The sequence below is a fragment of the Girardinichthys multiradiatus genome, chromosome 21, assembly GCF_021462225.1.
Source record: "Girardinichthys multiradiatus isolate DD_20200921_A chromosome 21, DD_fGirMul_XY1, whole genome shotgun sequence".
In the NCBI taxonomy this organism is placed as follows: Eukaryota; Metazoa; Chordata; class Actinopteri; order Cyprinodontiformes; family Goodeidae; genus Girardinichthys; species Girardinichthys multiradiatus.
The window spans coordinates 34,079,419-34,107,166 of NC_061813.1; the positions used below are offsets into that span (position 1 = coordinate 34,079,419).

Genomic DNA, 27,748 nt, shown 5'->3' on the forward strand with positions numbered 1-27,748 from the left:
TGAAGATACTTTATTTTATGTATCAGTCAGGTTAAGTCTACGGTTGTGATGTCCAGTTTCCTTTTAGTTCTACATTTGGATACTTCCCTTTTTCTCGCAGAAACCGCATCACACAAAGTTGTTTAGATCTGATCTATGCTTTTCCATCTGCTGCTCGTGACCAGCCCTCTTTCTAATAATTTATATTAACATTTAGCATCATATATTGCACCTGCGCTCAAATATAAAGTAATTTCCTAACCATGATATATGATAAGCTATTGGTTTATAGACGCTCAGTTCTATTTATTGAGGATATTAAACTGTAAACTGTCACTGTAGTGTGGTTCATAGTAATGCTCAAACCAGTAAAACCATTGTTATTTCCTCTATTTAGGTATCTTAGGAATTAGCACTTCTCTACTGGGGCAAAGGTAGATAATGAGTAGTTAGAATCAAGTAAACCTGTTGAAGGTTGCAGAAGACTTCAGACTGGGGCAGAGGTTCACCTTCCAGCAGGACGACCCTAAACATACAGCCAGACCTATGATGGAATGGTTTAAGGCATATTCATGTGTTAGAATGGCCTAGTCAGAGTCCGTTTATAAATCCAAAGAAGAAAACCATGACGAGACTTGACCGTTGATGTTCTTAGATGCTGTCCACCCAATTTGACTGAGCTTGAGTTGTTTTTGCCAAGAAGAATGAGCAAAATATTTAGTCTCTAGATGTGCAAAGCAAGTGGAGAAATACACCAAAAGACCTGCAGCTGTAATTGGGGTGAAAGGTGGTTCTACAAGTACTGACTCAGGAGGGCTAAAAATGCACTACTTTGTGTTGGTCTATCACATAAAATCTCAGTCAAATACACTGGAGTGTGTGGTTGAAATGTAATAAAATGTGAAAATTTCCTCCTACTTTGTTGCAGAAATCTGCAGCCTTTCATGTAATCATTGTGAGTTGCAACTGTGACCAGCAGAGGTCTCTGTTTGAATGGAAAACTGTCCTTGCCCTCTCACAGAAGAGAGCGTTGCATAACATACTTCTATAGTGGCAACTGCTGATTGATGCAGCACTTAGGCAAATAAAAATAAAAAAAACAGATCTGACTGTCATAGTGGTAGTATGGATTTGAAAGAGCTTTCCTTGTTCTATTGTAACTGAATCAGTTGCATGATTTAAATGAAAATCCTGTCATCACATGACTCAGGTCTTTGAAATGTAAATTTGGATGTTTTCCTACAGTTTTTATGAAACATCTACATTCACTGCAGCATCTCATTACATTTATAATTGCTGTGATCCTAAAGGAACAATGGAGTAAAGCGACATTTAAAAACGGTGTCCGTAGGACTATTTTTGATTCAAAGTAAAGTACATTTAGGTTTGATCAACCAAAAGAAAATGTGAAAATGAACAGCAGGAAGCAATTTCTAGACATTTGTCTCTAATATTTTCTGGAGGAAAGGTCAAAAGACAAACTATGGCTCACAACCTAGATTGTCCCTAAATGTATAGTTTTTAATTATATCATAAAAAACAAAAGGGTTCTGGTTCGTAGAGGAAAACATCCATGACTTTGTCTGTACAGTACCGCTATGTTTGATCCTGAATAAACTTTCCAAAGAAATTGATATTGATTTAAAAGAACTGTGGCTCTTTCATGGCAGCGTCTCTGTGGCTTTTTGAGACTGTTGCTATAGCAACAAAACCTTCTGTTGCTCCTTGTCGAACAGACATGTTCAGCGTCTCGATGCTCTGCTGTTTATGAACCAGCTGCCCCAAGACAGCTCTGCCACTAATTTGGGACAATAACATCACATAAAACAGAGAAAATATAGGAAAAAGAAAACAAAGATGGTCGATTGTGCCGTTGATTGCTCAGATTTTAGCGTTTGTTCTCTTTTTTTCATTGTTCTACCCCAAAAAGTGACATAGCAGTTTTTAATCGACATTACAGTGCTGTAAAATAACGTATTTATCCTCTTAAAGATTTCTTTAGTTTTTTACTACAGTGAAACGTTTCATACCATCAAGCAAATTTTAATATCAGACAAAGAGAACCTGAGTAAATACAAATGCGGTTTTCAAAATATAATTTTATTTATTTAGCAAACAAAAAAAAACTATCCAAACCAACTTGGTTCTATGTGAAAATACAGAACCAGTAGCACCAGTTGTGGTCAATTCAACAGTTGAATTTGTTGATTTAACCACATTATTTTGGTTAAAGGTCACTATCGACATCCAGACCTGTAGAATCAAAAAATCACTTAAATAGAACCTATCTGACAACACGAAGTAGGCTAAAAGACCTCCAAAAGAAACAAGTTATGCCATGATGTAAAAACATTCAGGAACATCTATCAGTCTACATACAAATTTCTTGATTCAGGTCTGGCAGTAATCAGGTTTGTTTGTGATTTCTTTTTTTTTACTTAATAAATACGTGGGTTCTCACCGGGTATTCCGGCTTCCTCCCACAGTCCAAAGACATGCCTGTTAGGTTAATTGGTCTCTCTAAATTGCTCTTAGGTGTATGAATGAGTGTGTGCATGGTTGTTTGTGTGTTGCCCTGCGATGGACTGGCGACCTGTCCAGGGTGTACCCCGCCTCTCGCCCATAGACTGCTGGAGATAGGCACCAGCTCCCCTGTGACCCACTATGGAATAAGTGGTAGAAAATGACTGACTGACTGACTAAATACGTGTTTTTTTAAATTAATAAATAATATTATCGTCACAAAAAACTGATGACCGGAAACATTTAAGTGTAACACAAAAAGGCAAAATGTGGGGGTGTTTTTTTTCAGTAGAGACAGGGAAGCTCGTTAGCATAGATGTTAAGATGGAAGCTGTTATTGGGTTAGTTATGTCTAAGATCAGTCATCCAGGACCAATGTCCTGCATCTAAAACTTGCAGAACACTGGTCCTTAAGGACTGAAGTTGGAAACCGCTGATTTAGAATCAGAATCAACTTTATTGGCCAACTTTATGTGCACAAACAAAGAATCTGACTTCAGTTCAAACAACATCTACATTGGGCAAAAATAAATAGATAAGGGCAAGGAACAGTATGTACAAGTGTGTGTGTTTTTTTTCCTTTTCTTTTCGATGAATATACAGGTCCTTCTCAAAATATTAGCATATTGTGATAAAGTTCATTATTTTCCATAATGTCATGATGAAAATTTAACATTCATATATTTTAGATTCATTGCACACTAACTGAAATATTTCAGGTCTTTTATTGTCTTAATACGGATGATTTTGGCATACAGCTCATGAAAACCCAAAATTCTTATCTCACAAAATTAGCATATCATTAAAAGGGTCTCTAAACGAGCTATGAACCTAATCATCTGAATCAACGAGTTAACTCTAAACACCTGCAAAAGATTCCTGAGGCCTTTAAAACTCCCAGCCTGGTTCATCACTCAAAACCCCAATCATGGGTAAGACTGCCGACCTGACTGCTGTCCAGAAGGCCACTATTGACACCCTCAAGCAAGAGGGTAAGACACAGAAAGAAATTTCTGAACGAATAGGCTGTTCCCAGAGTGCTGTATCAAGGCACCTCAGTGGGAAGTCTGTGGGAAGGAAAAAGTGTGGCAGAAAACGCTGCACAACGAGAAGAGGTGACCGGACCCTGAGGAAGATTGTGGAGAAGGGCCGATTCCAGACCTTGGGGGACCTGCGGAAGCAGTGGACTGAGTCTGGAGTAGAAACATCCAGAGCCACCGTGCACAGGCGTGTGCAGGAAATGGGCTACAGGTGCCGCATTCCCCAGGTCAAGCCACTTTTGAATCAGAAACAGCGGCAGAAGCGCCTGACCTGGGCTACAGAGAAGCAGCACTGGACTGTTGCTCAGTGGTCCAAAGTACTTTTTTCGGATGAAAGCAAATTCTGCATGTCATTCGGAAATCAAGGTGCCAGAGTCTGGAGGAAGACTGGGGAGAAGGAAATGCCAAAATGCCAGAAGTCCAGTGTCAAGTACCCACAGTCAGTGATGGTCTGGGGTGCCGTGTCAGCTGCTGGTGTTGGTCCACTGTGTTTTATCAAGGGCAGGGTCAATGCAGCTAGCTATCAGGAGATTTTGGAGCACTTCATGCTTCCATCTGCTGAAAAGCTTTATGGAGATGAAGATTTCATATTTCAGCACGACCTGGCACCTGCTCACAGTGCCAAAACCACTGGTAAATGGTTTACTGACCATGGTATCACTGTGCTCAATTGGCCTGCCAACTCTCCTGACCTGAACCCCATAGAGAATCTGTGGGATATTGTGAAGAAAACGTTGAGAGACTCAAGACCCAACACTCTGGATGATCTAAAGGCCGCTATCGAAGCATCCTGGGCCTCCATAAGACCTCAGCAGTGCCACAGGCTGATTGCCTCCATGCCACGCCGCATTGAAGCAGTCATTTCTGCCAAAGAATTCCCGACCAAGTATTGAGTGCATAACTGTACATGATTATTCGAAGGTTGACGTTTTTTGTATTAAAAACATTTTTCTTTTGTTGGTCGGATGAAATATGCTAATTTTGTGAGATAGGAATTTTGGGTTTTCATGAGCTGTATGCCAAAATCATCCGTATTAAGACAATGAAAGACCTGAAATATTTCAGTTAGTGTTCAATGAATCTAAAATATATGAATGTTTAATTTTCATCATGACATTATGGAAAATAATGAACTTTATCACAATATACTAATATTTTGAGAAGGACCTGTATAAGATGGAAGGCATGTTGTGATAGTGCAAATACTATATGCCTGTTTTGTTTTACAGCAGAGTAGCTGAGTAGTCTGGCTCTAAGGTGATCATTGTGTTTATCAGAGAGACAGCATGGTGGAAGAAACTGTCTCTATGATGACTATTCAAATAACGCTCTGTAGCGCTGACCTAGAGGTAAGTCTAAACTGTTTGTGTCCAGGATGTGTGGGGTGTACAGAGATGTTAGCTGCTATTATCCGGACTCTAGACCAGTAGAGGTCCTAGATGGAGGGAAGGTAGCCCTGATTATCTGCCCTGCAGACCTGCATCTGCGACTGTCATGAGTGAGGAGAGAACATACCCCTGGAAGGTACCGCTGCTGGTGGCTCTTGTGCGGGAGATGCTCCCCAGCCTCACCTACTGATCCACTGACAGGTGGAGACTAGCAATGTGAGCAGGGTAAGCTTCTGGTGATGGATGTCTGGGTTGATGCCACTGAAGGCCGAGTTGAAGTCCAAATAAAGAGGGTTCTGCCGTACGTCCCTTGTTCAAGTTGGGGGCTAGTTGGTCAGCGCAGACTTTCTGGCATAAGGGAGAAATGCTATAAGGTCTTGAAGCTTTCCTGGTCTTCTGATGCTGAAAGAGCCTATTTACATCTTCCTCAGAGGCCATATGGCTCACTGCCCAGGGTGGCATGCTGCAGGGGTGACACAAGCACTTGGGAATCATTTTTGCACTGGTGCCCTGAACAAGCACCAGTTATATTGTTTACATGCGTATCCAGTCAATGGTGAGTGGGTTGTGTCTAGTGTAAGCATATTAGAAAATATTGTTGGAAAGGCTACTCACTGAAGTTGGTATACGATCAGAAGCTCCAGATTCTGTCTAGTCAAAGCGAGCTTTTACAATTGTAAGGGATCTAGGGTATATTTTTTAAAAGTCTAAAATACATAGTCTGATCCAACCTTAACTTGGTAGTTGAACACTAACTAGATGTTGCTTATAATACAGACAAAAACGGATGGAACCTTCATTCTATTCCTTCTATGGGGGCAGATGGAGGGGCTCCAACTGTGTCAGAACCACCCGTTTTCACAGACACTCTCCTTCCAATATAACTGCTTATTATTTAGATAGAAGAATATTTCAATCTGAAGACCTGTAAAGATGGTAGAGAGAAGACAAGAAGAACTTGCTTCTTTGCAGTTCAAGGTGGATTTCACAAAGAACTAACTTGGGCGGGGAGGACGATGTATCATTGCCTTCCACTTCACATTTATGCTCTACTTTGTGTTGCTTAGCGTTTGTTGTTTTAACAGGATAACACGAATGCTTTTGTAACGTTCAGAGCCATTTACCTCGCTGATAACTGCAAACATCTGCACAGAGGGACGCTTCAAAAGAGAGATGAGTTTTGTTGCTCAGGTGCAGCATTGCACCTGATTTATAGGTCCGAGTTGGGGAGAAGAGACATCAGCTGGAGGCTGAAGACTCATTAGGTTTCATCACAGCAGCTGAAGCAGGCATCCCACGTTTCCAAGTCTCTAATGTCTCCCAATCATGAATATCTTTGAGAATCATCTCCATCTTCATCATCCCTACAAGATTTTGTCGCTCCTGTGGGAAATACACCGACACGTGCGCGCGCGCAGCCACCCACCTGGCTCGTGCGTGGATTAATCATATCTGAAGAGGGAAAGAGAGAGAGAGAGATGCTGCGCGTTGTGTGACTTATCTGTCCTACTCTCACCGCTGCTGCTGTTTCTGCGCACACCTACACGCACTCCCCAGATCTGTCACGCACACTCACGCACACACTCAGCGGGACTGACGCACTGTAGGGAAGAGGGAAAGACGGGAACGAGGGAAGAGAGACGGAGAGAGAGAGAGAAAGAGAGGCGACAGGAGTCAGACAGGCTCCGGCAGAGGGATGTACCGGACTCTGCTGGCTCAAACTGCCGCGGTAACGGGACCGAACAGCACACGGGACCTGGACCGGGACCAGTGTAGCCAGTTTTAATAAGTAAGGAGTCACTTGGCTGCGGACGGAGGAGGAGGGCTGGAGGGACCAAGGGAGAAGGAGGAGGAGAAGGAGGTGGTGTGTCCGCCTCACGGGGCTCTGCGTTTTGGGGTAACGACACCAGGTTGGTCGCAACGGAGAGTCCACGCAAAGTTTCCTCGATGGCGCTGGTGATGGAGCCGGTGAGCAAATGGAGTTCGAACCAGGTGGTGGAGTGGATGAAAGGTAGGCTATTAAAATAGCAGTGTGACTATTAACTCACCTGGAAACACGCAGAAACTCTCTAAATAACCGCATGAAGATAAACACGGGGGTGCAGGGGCTTATAGGAGTAGATGCATGTATGTTGCGTGGGATGTGTGTTCGCGGGAGAGTGTCCATGTCTCATCCTAGCACCTGATGATCAGTGGGTGATGATGCAGCCTGCAGTGAAACTGGCAGCAGGAGAGACAGACAAACTTCTCTGCTGCCAACAGGGGCGAGCATAGGCGCTGTCGGGCCGGGGTGGGTGGGTGGGTTAGGGTTTGGGGGGGCGGGCGCGGGGGCGGGGGGGGGGGGGGGGGGGGGGGGGGGGGGGAGTACACTCATAGTGGTTTTGAGTACGCCGCCTTGCTAAAATGTAAATCAAGTTATAACCCAAACCTGCAATGCAATTATCTGGATCGTTTCTGATAGAAGGGCTGCCCGGTGCTGTTGGTACCGTTGCTTTGCAGCAAGAAAGTCCTGGGTTCGACTCCCCAGCCGTGGGGTCTTTCTGCATGGAGTTTGCATACTCTCCCCGTTCAGGTGTGGGTTCTCACCAGGTACTTCCACAGTCCAAAAACATGACTGTTAGGTTAATTGGTCTCTCTCAGTTGCCATTATGTGTAAATAGGTGTGTGCTTGGTTGTGTGTCTCTGTTTTGATCTGGTTGCTATGTACATTTGTGATGCTATTCTTTTTGTGAGACGCCTAAGTTATCTTTATCTGCAGCTTTAAATATGTAATTGACATGTGAACAAGATTATCCCTATGGGACAGTGAACTTTATCTATCTATCTATCTATCTATCTATCTATCTATCTATCTATCTATCTATCTATCTATCTATCTATCTATCTATCTATCTATCTGGCAGGTTGGGAATGTGTGATACACAGAGTAAAGTATTTATCTTTTACGTGTTTGGCTTTCTGTTTAATTTCATAGTGTGCAAGATCACAAACATCCAGTGATTTCATTATTAGTGTTTTTTTGTTTTTAAAACACTAGGATTTTTGCCTTAGAAACAAAAAGTTTGGACACTACTGTAACAGAACAAAACAAAGTATTTTAGAATTGTACAGTGGAAGGAAAGTGAGATATGGTTTAAAACTTTTTTACAAATACAAATGTGGCTCAAGATCAGTCAGATTGAATGAAGAGTAACTGTAAGCTCTAATTTTCAAGTCTTGCCAAATAAATCTCAATTAGACTTAGGTCTGGACTTTGACTGGACCATTCCAACACATTAATATCCTTTGATCCTGATCATTTCGTAGTAGGTCTAGCTAAATGTTTAGGGTGGTTGTCCTGTTGGAAGGTGAACCTCCGCCCCGGTCTCAAGTCTTTTGCAGTCTCATGTTGAAGTACATCCACAACAAATAGATTTTTGTGGGTCAAAAAGTTACATTTTGGTCTCAACCGACTAGAGCACTTTCTTACACTTGTTTGCTCTGTGCTCTACAAGGCTTCTGTCAAACGGGGAACACAGCTTCTTTGTTTCAACAATTTGCTTTATTCTTGCCACAAGCCTGATTTGTGGAGGTCATGTCTAATATTGGTGACATCAGATTCTTCTAACTGGACCTTCTACATGTTGTGGATATCTGCAGCTTCTCTTGTTGAGGATAGATTGAACAGAGCTCTGTGAGATGTTCACCTAACCCTTCTTTAAACTTCTCAACAACGTAGTCCCCAATCTGTCTGCTGTGTTCGCCTGTCTTCTCCAAGCTTTCTGTTCTTCTCAGAACAAGCCATGGGATGGGTCCATGCTTTAATGCCATTTACACCCAATTCTGACCCTACTATCTGAATGTCACAGCTGAAGTTTAGACTCATCAGACCTGGCGGCATTTTCCTAATCTGTTATTATCCGATAGTAGTAATCCTGTTTGACTTCTAGCCTCAGTTTCCTGTTCTTAGCTGACAGGAGTGGCACCCAGTGGGGGTCATCTGCTTCAAGGTTCAATGTGTTGTGCACTCAGAGAGGGTACTCTGCATACCCTGGTTGTAGCGAGTGGTTATTTGAGTTACTGTTGACTTGAATTATTGACTGGATGTGAGGACAAAAACGCCTTGTGTCCCAGCAGACCAGCAGTTTCTGAAATACTCAGACAGGCCTGTCTGCCACCATCAACCATGCCATGCTCAAATTCACTTAAATCTCCTTCATTCCCCAGTTTGATACTACATTTGAACTTTAGCAAGTTGTCTTCCCCATTTCTAGATGTCTAAATGTGTCGAATTGTTGCCGTGTGATTGGCTGATTTGCTGTTTGTGTTAACAAGCTATTTAACAGGTTTACTTAGGAAAGTGGCTGACAGGTAGGTTTTAAGGCTTACTTTAAATACTTTAAAATGTTAACAGTTTTCCACTTTATTAAACACTGCTGTTCTTCACTTTGTTCTTCATTAGTATTAAACAAGGATTGGTACCTTTCACATCTGAACCAATACGGTACTGATACTCTGTACCTAGGAATCCATACCGTTACTCAACGGTACCAGTTTTCGGCAATTTTGTGTCTGTTTATGTGGTAATAAATGTTAATTTGTTTAATAATAAAATCTCAAACATTTTCAATTTAACATATTTATTTCTCAGTATATAAACTTTAATGAATATATCAAAACAACATCCAGCTGTTTGTAATGTAACATCGCAGTTGTTTCAAACATTTCTTCAACATGAAAACCCTTAACTGACTACGCTGTGTTTTTTCTTAACAATGCACAAATTAAAACCCAGCCATGTTGCCGGCTGCAGACAATGAGTTGCTAACAAATGCAGGCGTACTAACGGTGCATTGCATTTTGAAAGGTGGAGCCATACTTTTGAGCGCTTTCTACATATCAGACATGCTTTGTTGACGGTACCAGCGGCTACTGACGTCAGTACACTTTTGTGCATTCAATGCTGTGTTCATGTCCGGCATGGAAAATTGCCCACTCTTCTACTCCCTCAGAGTCAAAATGATGCGTTTAGGTACCCAAACATGATACCATTTGATTTTACGTGAATCGGTACTCAGTAGTACTGACAGAATCTTGTTGATACCTATAAAAGTACTGAAATCTGTACCCATCCCTAATATTACAACTGAGCATTGGGAACGTTCTTGTTTCTTAACTACAAATTGTGATTCAATTGTAGGTGTAGGCCTCTTCCGTAAATTTCCATTTTTCATGTAAAGTATGGTTTTTTAACATTTTCCCAAACTATGTAAAGATAAAGTTCTAAGGAACTTACTGTTTGAAGGTTGTAGGGTAGTATATCTTGTGGTTAGATTCAGCTGTACTGCTTCTAAAGCAATAAGTCCAAAGAAATTACTTTAAAATGTGTGCATAATTCATTCATCCGTCCACCCATCTATCCATCCATCCATTGGTTGTTCCGTCCGTCCGTCCGTCCACCCATCTGTGAACCCTGTACACCATTTCAGAGGGTTTTGGACATACATTGCACATAATTTATGTTGGTTTCTGCAAGTTATCTTATTTATTTGATTGTTGGTGTGTCTTAAACCATGCGGTGGTTGGTGCATTTGTCTTTGCAAATTGGTATCCAGCCAGAAGAATAAACAGCTAAAATGTAATTGTTCCTGCAGTTCTTTGTTTTACTATTCAAACTTTGGCCAACTGTGATTGTCTGCAGCTTTAAACTTTGGTCAAAGTTCAGCAGATTTAATCATTTGGCTCACCCTGGAGACTTTACTGCAATGCACCGCATCAATGCAATAATCAAGCCCTAACAGAGCAGCACTGAACTTAGCTTTTAGCCCAACCGCAGCATTTAAAGATATGATTCCAATCTTTCTTAGACGGGAAGATGATCTAAAAATGAAAAAAAAAAATACTCTGATTATGCACACAGATTAATCTAAGCAGGCTTATTTATCTAACAATATAGTTGAGTTTTGTTTATAGGGGATTCTGTGATACCTGGCAGTGATCAGAAGAGAGATTAGGTCATGAATAATTCAACAGCCTGGCTGATTAGGTTTGTACTCTCAGTCCTTAGTAAACATTGGAGAACACTTTTCCACAAAAAATGAAATGCAATTTATTTTTTAACTTCTACGTTCTATAATAATGCAGTTAGTTGTGAGGTAATTAATTAAATAAGTTTCTCTTTAGGGTCAGCGTTTTGGCTGCCATTCATTTTTCTTTTGTGTTAATATTCATGAGTTATTCTGACACATTATGCACGTTGGTAGAAACTCATTTTGGCTCCACATGCAGCATTAGTATCACCCATCATCCCCAAGGCATCTGCCAACTCTAAGGACTAATACATTAATCACATTTATCATCTAGGCTCAAATCAGCTGCCAACTCTTTACTATCAAGCTACGTTTTAAGCACCAGTTCCCTTAAGAGAGTGATATGTGTTCAGTTTGACTAATAAAGATAAATGTGAAGGTCATTTATGACTAGATAAACTATCTGGTCTGGTGTGCACAAGCAGTTTGGGCTTAAAGTCAACTAGAGGCCAGTTTAGGCCTGTAAAACGTTAGAAGCTGTTAATTTTACATTCCTATGGCTTGCTGATATACTTCTAAAATTAACTCACTGACTTGCTGTACAAAGTCTGCTACTTTAGAGCATCTTTACTAGCAAGGGTGGTTTATTTGTCTGTCCTGTTTCTCTGGCGAGTTAATTTCCATTTTGTTAGTGAAAAGAAATGTAGCATTCTGCTTTCTGCTGACTGTGGCTCAGGTGGTGGGACTTGGTCCTGTAACCGGTGGGTTGCTGGTTCAAACCCCCGCTCTGTCCGTCTTAATGGTTGTGTGCTTGGCCAAGACACTTTACCAGACTTGCCTGCTGATGGTGGTCAGAAGGCCCGGTGGCACCGAATGTATGGCAGCTTCACTTCTTTCAGTCTGCCCCAGGGCAGCTATGACTACAATGTAGCCCACCACTTTCAGTGTGTGAATGGGTGCATGACTGATTGTGGTGTAAAGTGCTTTGGGGTCTCTGGGGACTTGATAAAGTACTACATAAGTGCAGGCCATTTTGTATTTGTTTTGTTGGGATGTAATGTGATCGACTAAACATAAAGAAAGTAGTGCGCAATTAAGAAGTGGACAAAAAAAAAGAAAGAAAAAACAGGTTTTGAAATTCTTTGCAAATAAAAATCAGAAAAATTTGGCTTTTGTACAAAAGTGTGGCTTTTGTAGAAAGATTCTTCTCTGCCATTACAGTTCCAAGTCTTTCGGGGTATGTAGCTTTTTTGGAAAATACAATACTGTGCAAACGTTTTAGGCAGGTGTGAAAAAATGCTGTAAACAAATATAAAAAGTTTTTGTTTATTTTTATCGATTTACAAAATGCTAAGTGAGCGTACCCAAACATACAGCCAAAGTCATTAAGAACTATCTTCAGCGTAAAGAAGAACAAGACTTATTGGAGGTGATGGAATGGGCCCCATAGAGCCCTGATCTCAACATCATCGCTGGTGTCTGGGATTACATGAAGAGACAGAAGGATGTGAGAAAGCCTACATCCACAGAAGATCTGTGGTTGGTTCTCCAAGATGTTTGGAACAACCTACCAGCCGAGTTCCTTCAAAAACTATATGCAAGTGTACCTAGAAGAATTGATGCTGTTTTGAAGACAAAGGGTGGTCACACCAAATATTGATTTGATTTAGATTTCTCTTTTGGACATTCACTGCATTTTGTTGATTGATGAAAATAAATGATTAGCACTTCCATTTTTTAAAGCATTCTTTGTTTACAGCATTTTTTCCCACCTGCATAAAATGTTTGCACAGTACTGTAGCTCAAGCTCAATCAAATTGGATGGAGCATTTTCAAGTTACAGATTTTCAGTTTGATTTAGGTCTGGACTTTGAGTAGGCCATTGTAGCACAGAAACCTTTTCATTGCATCTGGTTGTATGTTTTGGGCCATTCTACAGCTGGAAGGTGAACCTTCACTTCTCTCAAGTCGTGTGCAGCCTCTAAAACGTAATTTTTTCAAGATAACCCTGAATTTTGCTCCATGCATCTTTCTATCAACTCTGGCCCAGTCATGTTTTGGACTGTGGCCCTGCTGAAGAAAGACATACCGGCACCATGGTGCTGCCACCAACATATTTCATTATGTGGATGATGTGTTCAGGACAAGAAACTGCCACTTATAGCATTTTGCAGGTAGGCTAAAGAGTTCAGTTTTTTCCCCAGCTACCAGAGCACCTCATTGTTTGCATGGCTTGTGGCAAACTTTAAATGGGGCTTCTAATGGCTTTCATACAACAATGGATTTCTTCCTGCCACTTTCCTATAAAAGCCAGATTTGTGGAGTTCATGACTAACAGTTGTCCTGTGGATCACTGCAGCTCCTTGAAATTGTCCATGTTCTTCCTGCCCAGCCTGTCTGTTTAGGTGGACTATCATGTTCAGGTAGGGGTGCAGTTCTCTCTCCATGTTCAGATGATGGTTTGAACAGAGCTCTGTGAGATGTTCAAAGCTTTGTATATTGTTTTATAACTTAACCCTACTTGAAACTTCTTTACAACGTTCTACCTAACTTGTCTGCTGTGTTACTTGGTCTTCATGAGGCTGTTTGTTCTATAATGTTCTCTAACAAATCTCAGATGTCTACACAGAACAGCTAATGTTTCACTGAGATTAATTTGCACACAGATGGACTCTATTTAGGTGATTTCTGAAGGTAGATGATTGTTTTATTTCAGGGTATCAGAGTAAATTGGGCTGAACACAAATGCACGCCACACCTTTATGGTTTCGCTAAAATATTTTTGTATATATTGAATAATATCAATAAGCATTTTGACTTCTTTCATCTCTTCAGGACAAGGTTATTATCATTAACGAAAACTAACGAAATAACAAAAACTGGAATTAAAAAAACATTTTCATTAACTGAAATAAATATAAAAACGAGACTTTACAAAAAAAGAAAAACTAACAAAAATTAACTGAATTTATTTAGATAATGTTGTTGTGATTATGAATCTGAGAATATTATTTAATATTTAATATTCATATTTTAATATTTTATCAAATAATATTTCGGTTTGTTTAGGGTTGTCCTGTGAATACCAGCCCAGTAAGGCGATGGTATTAGGACAAAATAGAAAGGTGTGAGATGAGCTCTGACATTATTGAACAGCATAAACTCTGCACATATATGGAATGAATTCACACAATTTCTTAAAATACAAGAATTTATTAACAAAAATAAGTCAACTCAAAGTCAAACATATTTCAATCAGCAAAGTCTTTACTATGCTAAAACAATCCAACTAAACTACCAAGCAGGATTAAAGACTAGGGAAGACTAATGGGCTATGTACAATATAAACAAGTTGATTAAAGATGATTGAGAACCATGACCAAAAGAGTGATGCAACATTACCATGCAATGTTTATGTTTGAGAACCAAGGATTATCTTGAAGAATCTGGAAATGAAGTTAAGTTAGTCTTGGAACTAATTTAGGCAATAATCATCATACCTTTAGACAACCATTCACAATGCAAGATCAGATAAAATATTATTTTAATAAAATAATGTTTTAAGAATGATCTGCTGAATAAAACCAACCTTCTGGATGACTAATTCTCAACGGCATCTAATTTGCTGCCTTTATTTATTAATACAATATTTAAAGAAATATTATTAAGGGAATATTTTGGAAAAGAGCCAAATCTTTCTGGAGAAATGGGGCTTAATGGTGTTTACTTGGTTATCAGATTTAGTAAAATAATGTTTAGGGACTATTATTTACTAGCTTGAAAACTAACAACCTTTGTGTTAAATATTCTTTAGTAGCAAGCACATGTTCTTAGCTTGTTAGCAGTGAAAGCTAACAAAGAAGCTGATAGCTTAGCACAAGAATCAAACACACCTTTAAAATATTGTTAATAAAAGGGTTAAAATGCATGGGCGCGTTATGTGTTTAAAATCACCCTTTAAATAAAGTTTTTCTTAACTTTAAAAAAACACAAACGCAGAACACAACCTGAGCACGTGTGCTGAAGATATCGTGCTAGCACTAAAATAGCTGAGTTTCACACAAACAAAACCAAACTTTATAAAATGAAAAACGTTTAGATCATTTCTATCTAAATCTTTCTCTATTACTCTGCCCAAACACCAAACCCCGTATGAACGTGTTGAGTTGTCCGGGCGACGACCAAGTTTGAAGAAAGCTCTGTGAACAAAGGGTTAGCTTCTAGCTAACCTCCGGAGCAGTGGCTGGGCGGCCTGTTCTGTCCGCTGACCACACTGCACGTTGCCACGATGATGCGGCTCCTGTTGTTGTCCTTTCAGACCGGGGAAAAACCGCTCCACTCTGCTTCGTAGAGACCGCGTCTCTGCAGGGAACTCTGGAACACAGTTTGCTTCTACAGGTCTCAGAGAGAACGTAAAGCAATGCTTATACCTCAATCTCCTTTTTATGAATGAATGAATACCGGATTCTTTCAACAGCAATTCATCAGTACTTGTGCATATGATCACGTGATCTTATGATACCCTTGGATCCGGTTTGAAGAGTTTATGTCTTTTTGCCAGCAAAGAGACATTAACGCGCTGTCCCCCCTATCCGGTCCCTCTGGAGGCCGTGTGGAAGAGACAGGATGTAGCAAGAGCGGTGCTTTTATGTGGACAGTGACGTCACAGGAAGTTCGCAGTTACCCTGTTTCCTGGCTGTGCCGGAAGTTGGTTAATGCAATTTATTTTGAAAGTTCCAGGAAAGTCTGTACTGGCCTTTCACGTTGTAACCATGGCTGTGGTCCCAACAATGTGCTTAGTTTTCGTTTGTGTGTCTCATGCATTAGTATGAAGTCTAGTTGTTTTTTTTCTCTCGCTGTGCCGCATTACGCCAGCAGATGGCAGGTATGTCAGTCAAGTCATCTGTGTTGCCGTGGTTTGTCCAAACATAACGTCATGTCAGCAAAACTCGGGAGAAAACAGCAGAGTCCAATTTGGGATTTGAGTATGACTGTGCTTTAGATAAAAGCAAGTGTCTTGTATTGGAACGAGATGAAATATGTGGCAAATTGTTAGAGGGGAACAATCCCACGAACCTTAAAGTTCACTTAAAAAGCTAGCACAAAGCGGCTAACCTAACTAAAACTATAATTAAAACTAAATAAATAAAAACTAAACTGAAACTAAGCATTTAAAAAAAATAAAAACTAAACTAGCAAACAAATGCTAAAAGCTAATTAAAACTACAATAGAATTGAAAATCTGAACTCAAAAATAAATAAAAGTAAAAACTAATGAAAATTGGACAACTATTGAAACCGTGCTTCAGGACAGTCGTTGGCATTTTTTCTCCTGGTTTTACCAATTTGTCGTCATTGCTTTTTTTTTCATCAGGCACAGATAACACACGACCCACTCTCTACAGAACAAATGAGTGATACAAACAAACACTTGTTATTCGTCATGTCCATATGTCATGTCCATATTTCATCATTTCAGTGCATAAAAAGCAGGTCAGAGGGTTTGTTAGTTCAAGTAAAATGCCGTTGGTGACAAAGCTTTGTTTACAGGGGAGATCTTTGTTGGTCATGCTCATACTGCATGTGTTTACATGTGTCTGGGTGGGTGGTGGGTTGTTGGTCTCGGCCGTCTGTGCTCAACAGCTGACAGACTCACACACCGGCTCCAAACAGAAGGCCCCACCCGAGTCCTCGGACATTTGCACCAACACACACTCACTGAAATCCGCTCAGACACATGGCTCGCCTTGGTTTGGTATTCAGTTCGCGCTGGTTCTGGGGTGTGTCCATGGCGACGGAGGGTAACGTGATACACTGTATTTTTGTATGTGTGTGTGTGAGTGCGTGTGTACAGTAACGTGCAGTCGACACATGCAGCAGGCGTTCTGGGCCAAAAGGCTGCCACATTGTTGCCTCGGTGCAGCGACTAATGAGCAGGGCTCTTTAACGGTATAACAGCCAGGAATTTTTTTCCTCTGTCATCTGTTCACGCTGTGATCCAGGAAGAATCTCACCTCATTTCCCTTTGGATAAATTTCACCGCCTGACTTGAAATCGGCAGTGAAAATGGCGTGCAGCAGTAGGGTGCGCGGGATGACACTGCTGGTCACAAGAGAAATCAAACCGAGTAATAGTCACAGCATTCAGGATTACAGGACTTTTTTTAAATCTTGGGAGTTTTGATAGCTTTTGGATAAAGCTGATATAGTTTACAGCAGAATCAATTTATTTATGGGTTCTCTGGAAAATTGTTTACCTGAAGACCTAAAGAGATACTCACATAAGATGGATCTGTGCAACTAATATGTTCAGGGTTACTATTTCAGTTTAATTTACAACACTTTTAAGTATGTGCCTCAAGATAACTTTGCCTCTGGTGATGGATTTCATTTGATTTCAGTTTTTTAATCCATTTGTGGTTAACAGAGACCGCAGACGAAGTCAGAGTAATTTGGTCCACTGTGCTTTGAATTAAAGATGGATTTTTGTTCAGAAATGTAACTAAAGCAAAGATTTAGGAGATTTTCTGACTTGGTGTCACTAGAAAATGACAAAATATGTAATCATGACTGGCGAGATAGGAAACTGCCTACAGTTCCAGTAAAAGGTTTACTTATCATGGTCATGAATGTCATATGTAATTTCGAGCTATTAATGATGCATTTGAACCTGTCTTCAGAGAACGCACAGATAAACAGATTCTTTAGTGAATGTACATCAAACAACTTCAGTGAAAACAGGCCAGCTGACAGCTGGCCTGTTTTTCAGACAAATGGGTGGGGCCATTTCAGACAAGATCATCTGAAATGGGCCCACCTCTACGATCTTCTGTTGGTAGAAAATTAGTATTTACCTTTCAGAGACATTGCTGATGGTGCTCTGTGCCTCCAGTTTCCTTCCATCTTCCTCCTTACTCTCATCTTCCCTGCTTCCTCCTCATTTCTACTCCATAATTTTTTGAGTTTTCCTCCTTAAAGCAGGGTCTGGATGATATTCCTGCCATATAAGGGTAACAGTGACACAAATCCCCAAAATAAATGCATTATTAAATACATTGTTATATGTAATAATCAGAATAAAATATGGAAATAGATTTGTCAAATAAATATTCATATATTCTAAGGTTCTACAATATAAATAAAGTTATGAATTTTATCAAAATATGGCAGAATAATACATAAATATTTCCATACTTTTTTTTATTTTCAGCGCTACAGTAAATTATGAAAAAATGGAAACTGAGAGAAACTGGTTAACATCACAGCAACTCAGCTACCGACTGACAGTTTTATTTATTTGATCAAGATAAAAATAGATTAATTTATTGAAGGCATGACTCTCCAGTTTTATTTAAATTTTCACATAAATATAAATTTTGGGACTTTATTAATGTATTATATTGTGGCACCTTTGGCTTTCCGTACATGCTGGATTGTCCAAATTGTTCGTATTTAAGGCTACTACAGGTATGACATGTCTAGATTTGATCTCCAAACGCCGTGGGCCAGAACATCCTTTAGCAATTGACGTTCTAAAGCAGTTTCTTCATTATCTCCAAAAATTACCCCTCAGACCTGTTCTAATCATAGCTTCCACTGGCAAAAATACATAGCCTGTCTCTCAACAGCTGTGCTTGTAGCTGCTGTCTATTTGATACCTATCTTGCCATTTATGCTGAAGCACTGAAAAACTGGCATCATGCATATCTCAACATCAGAAAACTAAGTGTGATTTTTGGAAAATTAAGCCCTGTCACATCTTGGATGTATATGTGTTTCTGTTGTGAATATACGCTTCTGTTGTGAATAGTGTGTGTGGATTGGGATCAAGAGTGGGGAAAGCACAGTGTTCAGCTGTGTCAGGACAGGGCGCTTTTGTCATGATGTCAGCGGCTCATTTTATTTATTTATTTGAAGGCTCAACTGACCATCTAGGAATAAAATTTCAATTGAGTGCCCCCAAGAGGTCAAATAATTGTCAGCTAAAATAATCAGAAAGTAAGACATGCTTTCAGTTTCACTTCAGTTGTCAGGTACAAGCCAAGTTTAGTCTTTATGCTACATATTTAAATGCACTTTCCTGCAGCAATGCTTCTTCCTTCTCCATAGAAATGAACTTACACAATAAGGTGATGGGGATACAAATTTTACTATTTTCTCCTTGACCACACAGTTTTTGGCCCCCTCTACAAGCTTCTGGTGTGACTCTGGCTAGATATTTGACCACTCATCTTTGCAGAATTTGTAGACATTATTTAAATTGGTTGGTTTCCTGGCAGAGACCCACCTTTCACGCATAGTTAGCAATTGTTTAACGAGGTTGAGTTTAAGACTTGTGTCAAGTGGTAATCATCGAGCTGTTTATTTGAGGTACAGTTGAAAAAGTTGGAGGTAGTGATCCTTCTTCCTTATTCCATGCACTATGTGCAGTGCAGCAAAACAGCCCCCCAGCATAATGCTGCAACCACTTGGGGGAGTGCTTTAAAAGGCCTGATCTCAGCACTATGCCGTTTTGTTCAATGTGTTGTCTATTTACGGCTGTAGAATGTGATTTTGGGACTTATACAGGTTTTTGTTTTAACATTATTTAATAAAATGTTTAAGGAAAAAGTCTTACTCACACATCTAAGGCAACAAAAGAGGGTTTCTTAGTAAGGAATGGAGATTAGACAGAAAGCAATTAAGTGAATGTTAACACAGTTGTCAGGACATGTGAAGGGATGCAGCTGTACAGGTATGAGCAACAACAGCAAAAAAATGACAAAAACCATTGTAGTAGGGTGCTCGGTAAATATTTAAAATCAAAAAGAGGAACAGTTCAAATCAGTTAAATACCAATACTAATACTACATTTATGCCCATCATGAGTTCTTACTAGAAGAGACTGTGTATAATTTTATCTTTTGCCTTAATGAATGAAACCCAAACAAAAAGCAGGTACTCCACTGCTTTTTGTTTGGGTTTCATTGTTGGGTTTTCATTAAATATCTGACTTTAAATATCTGAAAATTTGTATTTCCAGGACTTTAAGCTGGAGATCAACAAACCATCCAGGACCAGTTAGGCCCAGTTAACCATTCCTACTGAACCTTTCAAACTGAAGTTTTCTTCCTGGATACACTGCTGGGAAGTTGACTCTTCATCTTTCTCCATGCACCCAAACACCTCCCTCATCATCTGCATTTGTCATATTTATCTTAATGATTCATTAAACTACGCTGCTGCAAATGTTCAGTTTAATATGTGTTTAGATAAGAATCAACAAAGATGAACCTGCCTAGAACCCGCTACAAAACTGCTTTGTCCAAGCGGACCCTCTGAACAGACTGAAACACGTCTGCTGCCACATGAATTTTAAAAAACTGCCATTTAGCAAATATGGACTCTGATTCTTCTGGTGCTTTTTGACAGGCTAGAGATGGGTGGGATAACCGTCATCTGTAGACCTTTGACAGGTTAATGACATTACATTTAAAAGAGAGAGTTAAAACCTAATACAAATGTGAATAAAACAGACTTTTGTGCGACTTATTTAAAACATCTTTAAATCATACCAAAGAATATAGATTTTGGCCTTTAAATTTGTTTTTTTTAAGATATTGAAATATTTCTCCTTTTCACTTTTTAGGAGTGTTTTTTGGGTCAACATTGAACTAAAATGATGACCGATTTTTTTAAGTTTAAATCCACTTGAACATTGCAACAGGTTTTGACTGGATTTAGCAACTACAACCTTTTATTTTATTTTATTTTTTTTACCAATGAATAACAACCCCACAGCATGATGCTGCCAGTACCATACTTTAGGCTTGGGATGATGATTTGTTGTTCCTCAGTGGTCAAAGTACCGTATTAAGGCTAACTAGAAGCCTTCCTCTGTGGTGTTTGTGGGGTTTCCACAACCTCAGTTTGGAAACCTAAGCATGCAGTTGTGTTCCTTCATGCATGGTTGTCCTACTACCCTCCCTGCTATAAACCTAAGCTTTGCAGAACAAACATTAAGCTAAGGTTTTGGAGCTAAAACGATGAATGTGCTTCTAGCATCAATCTAAACTGGAGTGATTCAAGCTTTTATTGTTGAAATGTCTGAATTAACAAATAACTGACTGTCAGGAGCAAGTTCAAACCCTGATTCAGGTCAAATAAAAATATATACGATTCTGCAATATTAATGAATCTAAATTTAACATTCATAACACTGTAACAGAAACAATAAATATAAGCATAAATAAAACTGAAATTAGTAGTTGTTTGGATGTGTCATTAATCTGCTTTCTCATTTTTGACTAAAGCAATATTGAATTTTTGTAATAATAACAATTATTATCATAATATTATTGAGTATTGAAAGACGTTTTGTTGACATTTTGTTGTTTTTTTCTTTTTTTATCCTTTTGTTGGTATTATTGTTTCAGAGTGATGTTATTTTCAAATGATCCCTCTCCGGTCCATGAAGATTTTATTTTATTTAATTGGAATGGAACAAAAGCTGGCAAGCAAGTGTGTTTTGGTGGTTGGACAATGAAACTGAAACACCTGTCATTTTAGTGTGGGAGGTTTCATGGCTAAATGGACCAGCCTGGTAGCAAGTCTTCATTGATTGCACATTGCACCAGTAAGAGCAGAGTGTGAAGGTTCAATTAGCAGGGTAAGAGCACAGTTTTGCTCAAAATATTGAAATACACACAACATTATGGGTGACATACCGGAGTTCAAAAGAGGACAAATTGTTGGTGCATGTCTTGCTGGCGCATCTGTGACCAAGACAGCAAGTCTTTGTGATGTATCAAGAGCCACGGTATCCAGGGTAATGTCAGCATACCACCAAGAAGGACGAACCACATCCAACAGGATTAACTGTGGACGCAAGAGGAAGCTGTCTGAAAGGGATGTTCAGGTGCTAACCCGGATTGTATCCGAAAAACATAAAACCACGGCTGCCCAAATCATGGCAGAATTAAATGTGCACCTCAACTCTCCTGTTTCCACCAGAACTGTCCGTCGGGAGCTCCACAGGGTCAATAAACACGGCCGGGCTGCTATAGCCAAACCTTTGGTCACTCATGCCAATGCCAAACGTCGGTTTCAATGGTGCAAGGAGCGCAAATCTTGGGCTGTGGACAATGTGAAACGTGTATTGTTCTCTGATGAGTCCACCTTTACTGTTTTCCGGGAGAGTTACGATGTGGAGAAGCCTCAAAGAAGCGTACCACCCAGACTGTTGCATGCCCAGAGTGAAGCATGGGGGTGGATCAGTGATGGTTTGGGCTGCCATATCATGGCATTCCCTTGGCCCAATACTTGTGCTAGATGGACACGTCACTGCCAAGGACTACCGAACCATTCTTGAAGACCATGTGCATCTAATGGTTAAAACATTGTATCCTGAAGGTGGTGCCGTGTATCAGGGTGACAATGCACCAATACACACAGCAAGACTGGTGAAAGATTGGTTTGATGAGCATGAAAGTGAAGTTGAACATCTCCCATGGCCTGCACAGTCACCAGATCTAAATATTATTGAGCCACTTTGGGGTGTTTTGGAGGAGCGAGTCAGGAAACGTTTTCCTCCACCAGTATCACGTAGTGACCTGGCCACTATCCTTCAAGAAGATTGGCTTAAAATCCCTTTGACCACTGTGCAGGACTTGTATATGTTATTCCCAAGACGAATTGATGCTGTATTGGCCGCAAAAGGAGGTCCTACACCATACTAATAAATTATTGTGGTCTAAAACCAGGTGTTTCAGTTTCATTGTCCAACCCCTGTATGTATAAAGCAGGTCTTTCGTGTGTTCAGATTAAATTTGAAATCTGTTTCTTTGGTATTTTTTTGTGTCATCAGCTCCCATTCAAAATGGATTTTTTGAATTCACCACCAGTGCAAATTGATTTCTGTTTGTTAATTTGTATTCATTTTGTTTTGTTAAGAACCCATCAAAATGTATTGTTTTCTTTTCCACTACTTATTCATTTGATGTTATCCATTAAACTGCAGAAATAGAATGTAAAAAAAAATACTTTTTGACAACTTTAAATTGATTTTGAACAAAATAATATGCCATTATCAGAGACAGCTGTTTAGGAAATGTTCGGCACTTTCAGGCACAGATTAAATAAATAAAATCAAATAAAATATCTGGGACCCAAGGGGGATAATTTGAAAATATCAAGAGACGGTCCCAGGCTTGGAAGATGCCTATGGAAAAAATTATCCAATTTGCAGATATAGGATTAAGGGAAAAAAATACGTTTTTAGTTTTGATTTGTTGTGTTTTTTTTATATATACTAAAGCAGGCCTTTAACTGGTGAAATATTCAAAGACATTATTAAAAATGTATCATGTTATGTAGACTGGGGTTAATAATGACATTTGTTGAACAAATTAGAAGACACTTTATTTATCTGCCAGGTATTGGTTTGACTGGCACAGGGAGAGCAAGTAATTAACATACTACTTCCTACTAAAATTTTAAATGTATCAGACGTTCCTATGGAAGTGAAATAGTCTCATTAGAATCAGACATTTTTTAGACATTGAATTTATAACACTGAATTTTTATGTAGTGCAATTATGTATGTGAATTTTTTTTTGTACTTAAAATTTGCCAGCAAAAATTCACCTGCAAGAATTAGCCTGAAAAAATTCACCTGCAGAAATTCACCTGCAGAAATTCACATGCAAAAATTCACATGCAAATGTGTTGACCTTCTGGTGACTCAAGCCACAGCAATCAGCACTTGATCGAGTCGAGCGTCTTTTAGCCAATCAGATTATGCTTATCTGATCACGTGACACACCATTGCCTTGGGCAGAGGCGAGTCTCTTCACAGTTTGCTGGATAGTGGGTTAATGAAGATCAGTGATGAGATTCAAGTGGGTGTTTGCAGGCGAATTTTTGCAAGCAAATTTTTTCAGGCGAATTTCTGGAGGGGAATTTCTGCTGGTGAATTTCTGCAGGTGAATTTTTGCTGGCAAATTTTAAGTACAAAAAAAAAAAAAATCACATAATTGCACAGCATAAAAATTCAGTGTTATAAATTCAATGTCTAAAAAATGGCTGATTGTAATGAGACTATTTTACTTCCATACACTCCCTTCCTGGCTGCACAGTGGTGCAGTTTGTAGCACTGTTGCCTTGCAGCAAGAAGGTCCTGGGTTCGATTCCCAGCCTGGGTTCCATCTGCATGGTGTTTGCATGTTCTCCCCGTGCATGCGTGGGTTCTCACTGGGTACTCTGGCTTCCTCCCACAGTCCAAAGACATGCCTGTTAGGTTAATAGGTCACTCTAAATTGCCCTTAGGTGTATGAATGAGTGTTTGTGTGTTGCCCTGCAATGGATTGGTGACCTGTCCAGGGTGTACCCCGCCTCTCGCCTATAGACTGCTGGAGATAGGCACCAGCTTCCCTGCAACCCATTATGGAATAAGCGGTAGAAAATGACTGACTGACATTCCCCTCCTAAAAAGGTTAGTTTACATTTGGGATGAGGAAAGATATGTTTTGTGGATTTTCTTCCAATATAAAAATAAAACAATGAGAGAAGAGGACTTTAATCATTAAAACAAACATTTACGGGGATAAATTTTTAGTACTTTCATAAAACATTGCAGATATATGGTGACTTTTCCACAAAACAAAATGCAGATATGGGAGGGGAAGAAATTATCTTTTTGTATTCCAGTATTACTGAGTATTTTCTAAATTTTAAGACTGTTCACACAGCACTGGGTTTTAATCTGACAGGTTTCAGGTTGAAGCCATTTTCCAAGAGCTGCTGTTTTACAACTATCCTGCCTGTTCGAACCACAGAGACAGATACAGCTGCTGGTCTAGCTTTTGTTGCTACTGAAGCTTTACAGCGCTTGTACCAGATGACACATAACCCGACTGGGCTCTTTTATCGGATTCGTGAACATCTCCGGAGCGAGTGCAAAATCTGATTTTATTAGCCGTGCGTATGACAGAGAGAAAGAGGGTGTTTGTGGGAGTTTGGCTCGCCTGCTGTTGTGAAAAGTGTGCTACTGTGGGAGTTAAGTATGTGAGTCAGCTATGAATCACTCTTTTTCTAACAGTCCAACACAAGCACACGTATGATTTCAGTCTCTCGCACACATGGACGTACTGAAATACAGGTACAAGCATATGACCGCACTGGCTCATTACACCACAAACCCACACAGACATATACAGTGATTTTCTGTCAATTTATAAAAAACATGGCTGGAAAAAAAGCCTGTGTTTTTCTACAATAGGAGTTCTTGTAATGAGCGCAGTTTTTCTGCAGCTTTGAGGAGGACCAAGCAAGCACGAGCAGCTCACCAAATTAGAAAAATTTCTGAATTACAGTTTAATGAAAAACAAAACTAGCTCTCAATACTTATGAGAAACTATTTCAAAGATCAACAATTAGTCATCAGTTGCATCTTCAGGTCAAAACAAGCTGAAAAAACAAAGCTTTTCCATTAGTAGAATGATAATAGTGAGTCTAGAGGGAAAAGTCTTGAATAAACATCTAATTAAAACAAACAGGTTGGATCAAATTCACTGTCGGTGTTGTAAGTAAATCATCAGGTAGATATAATGGTATATTTGCCTGCATTTCACATGGTGTTTGCATATTTCTTATGTGCATGCATGGCTTTTCACAGGACCCTCTGGTTTAATTTCATTATCAGAAACATATTTAAACAGTTAAAAGGTTATTTAAACAGGCGACTTTTTATATATTTATTTACGGTACCTTTCATATCAACATTTATTTAAATTTGATATAGTGAATCCTAATTTTTTTTATACAAATATAAAGGACAGACAAAAATCTAATCTTTTTAAAATACTGTGGAAGAGAAACTCCACACAAAACCTACAAAGATACATTCCAGAGAAAACCCATTCAAACTTACTTTTAGACAATTCCAACAACAACGAAAAAATGTCAAAATTTTAAATTATCAAAAACTTTTAAAGTAGTTCTTAAAACAGTATAGTGTTGTCTGAGAGCAGTATGTTGGAGATGTAACACAACGGTACCCCATGGTGAGATTTAAAAGCTGTGTGATGAGCCCAGTCAACCTCTAATTCATCAAGTCAACACAAAAATTCTGGCAGCATCCACATAAATTAGGTAATTTCTGCTCCAGTTCTGACATTATCACTCTGATGCCCAGTAATGGGAGCTTTCCTATTCCTCCAAACAACTGTGTCACCATTATAATTCAATTCAATTCAGTTTATTTATATAGCGCCAATTCACAACACATATTGTCTCAAGGCACTTCACAACAGTCAGGTACATACATTCCAATTAATTCTAACAATTGAACAGCGCAGTCGGAGTTAGCTATTTATTCAAATTGGATAAAAAGTTTTTCTATCTAAGGAAACCCAGCAGATTGCATCCAGTCAGTGACTTGCAGCATTCCCTCCTCCGGGATGAGCATGTAGAGACAGTGGACAGTCACTGGCGTTGACTTTGCAGCAATCCCTCATACTGAACATGCATGTAGCGATAGCGGAGAGGAAAAACTCCCTTTTAACAGGAAGAAACCTCCAGCAGAACCAGGCTCAGTGTGAGCGGCCATCTGCCACGACCGACTGGGGGTTTGAGAGAACAGAGCAGAGACACAAAGAGAACAAAGAAGCACTGATCCATGAGTCCTTTCTATGGGAAGGAAAAGTAAATGTTAATGGATGTAGCTCCTTTAGTTGTTTCACCTAGAAAGAAAGAACAGATAAACTCTGAGCCAGTTTTCAAGGTTAGAGTCTGAAAGAGAGCACATATAATTAGTTACAGTAAAAGCTCAGTCAATTTTCATGTCTAGGAGAGAGAAAGGGTTAAACACTAAAAGACAGGGCTATGTGGATCATCGGTAGAGGGTGAGCATTAAGTTGTTGCCAGCAGAAGCTTGGACGATTCCCCTCTCCAGAAAGGTGTCACAGGCAGACACAGAGCCAGGCCAGGTGTAGCTTCTAGGAAGAGAAAAGAGAGAACAAGGTTAAAAGCTGAAATAACAGCAAATAATGCAAAATTGGAGAGTAGTGTGAGAATGTAGCGAAGAGGGTGAAAGTGGTCGTTATGTCCTCCAGCAGCCTAAGCCTATAGCAGCATAACTACACAGATAGTTTCAGTTCAGATTATTTAGTTAAACGACGCTTATTTACAACAATGTTGTCTCAAGGAACCCCACAAAGGGTCCCACTGATGGTCATTGTTATACTAAAAACCACAATGATTGGGATACCTCTCTCTGTCAGACTGATTATAACCATTGGAAAAGAGAAGGGGTCATACAGGTAGCAGAAATGGAGGGTGTGTTTGCACCTCAACCATAACTGAGCCGGTTTAGGCTAAACCTGACTCCCCCTTACTCCAACCAACAGGGAGGGAAGAAGACGGAGGTAAAAAAATAAGGAAGATAGCTCAGGATAACCTAAGCCACTCTAACTATAAGCTTTATCAAAAAGGAAAGTTTTAAGCCTAGTCTTAAAAGTAGACAGGGTGTCTGCCTCACGGTCTAAAACTGGGAGCTGGTTCCACAGGAGAGGAGCCTGATAACTAAAGGATCTGCCTCCCATTCTACTTCTAGAGACTCTAGGAACCACCAGTAAACCTGCAGTCTGAGAACAAAGTGCTCTGTTAGGAACATATGGAACAATCAGATCTCTGATGTATGATGGAGCTAGATCATTAAGGGTTTATATGTGAGGAGGAGAATTTTTAATTCTATTCTGGATTTAACAGGGAGCCAATGAAGGGAAGCTAAAATAGGAGAAATATGATCTCTCTTTTTAATTTTCATCAGAACT

The 27,748-nt window shown here is 39.7% G+C and overlaps 1 protein-coding gene across 2 annotated transcripts in view; it reads left to right on the forward strand.

Annotated features, from left to right (window-relative positions):
* Window positions 1–6,469: 6,469 nt before the first annotated feature.
* cnksr2a (connector enhancer of kinase suppressor of Ras 2a) overlaps window positions 6,470–27,748 on the forward strand; it is an 83,095-nt gene continuing 61,816 nt past the window's right edge. Inside the window, exon 1 of one of the 2 annotated variants that reach the window (XM_047350590.1) lies at window positions 6,470–6,941. In XM_047350590.1, coding sequence (XP_047206546.1) covers window positions 6,878–6,941 — 64 coding nt within the window. In that variant the 5' untranslated portion in view covers window positions 6,470–6,877. The remainder of the gene's footprint in view (window positions 6,942–27,748) is intronic. The other variant, XM_047350591.1, reaches the window with a different exon arrangement.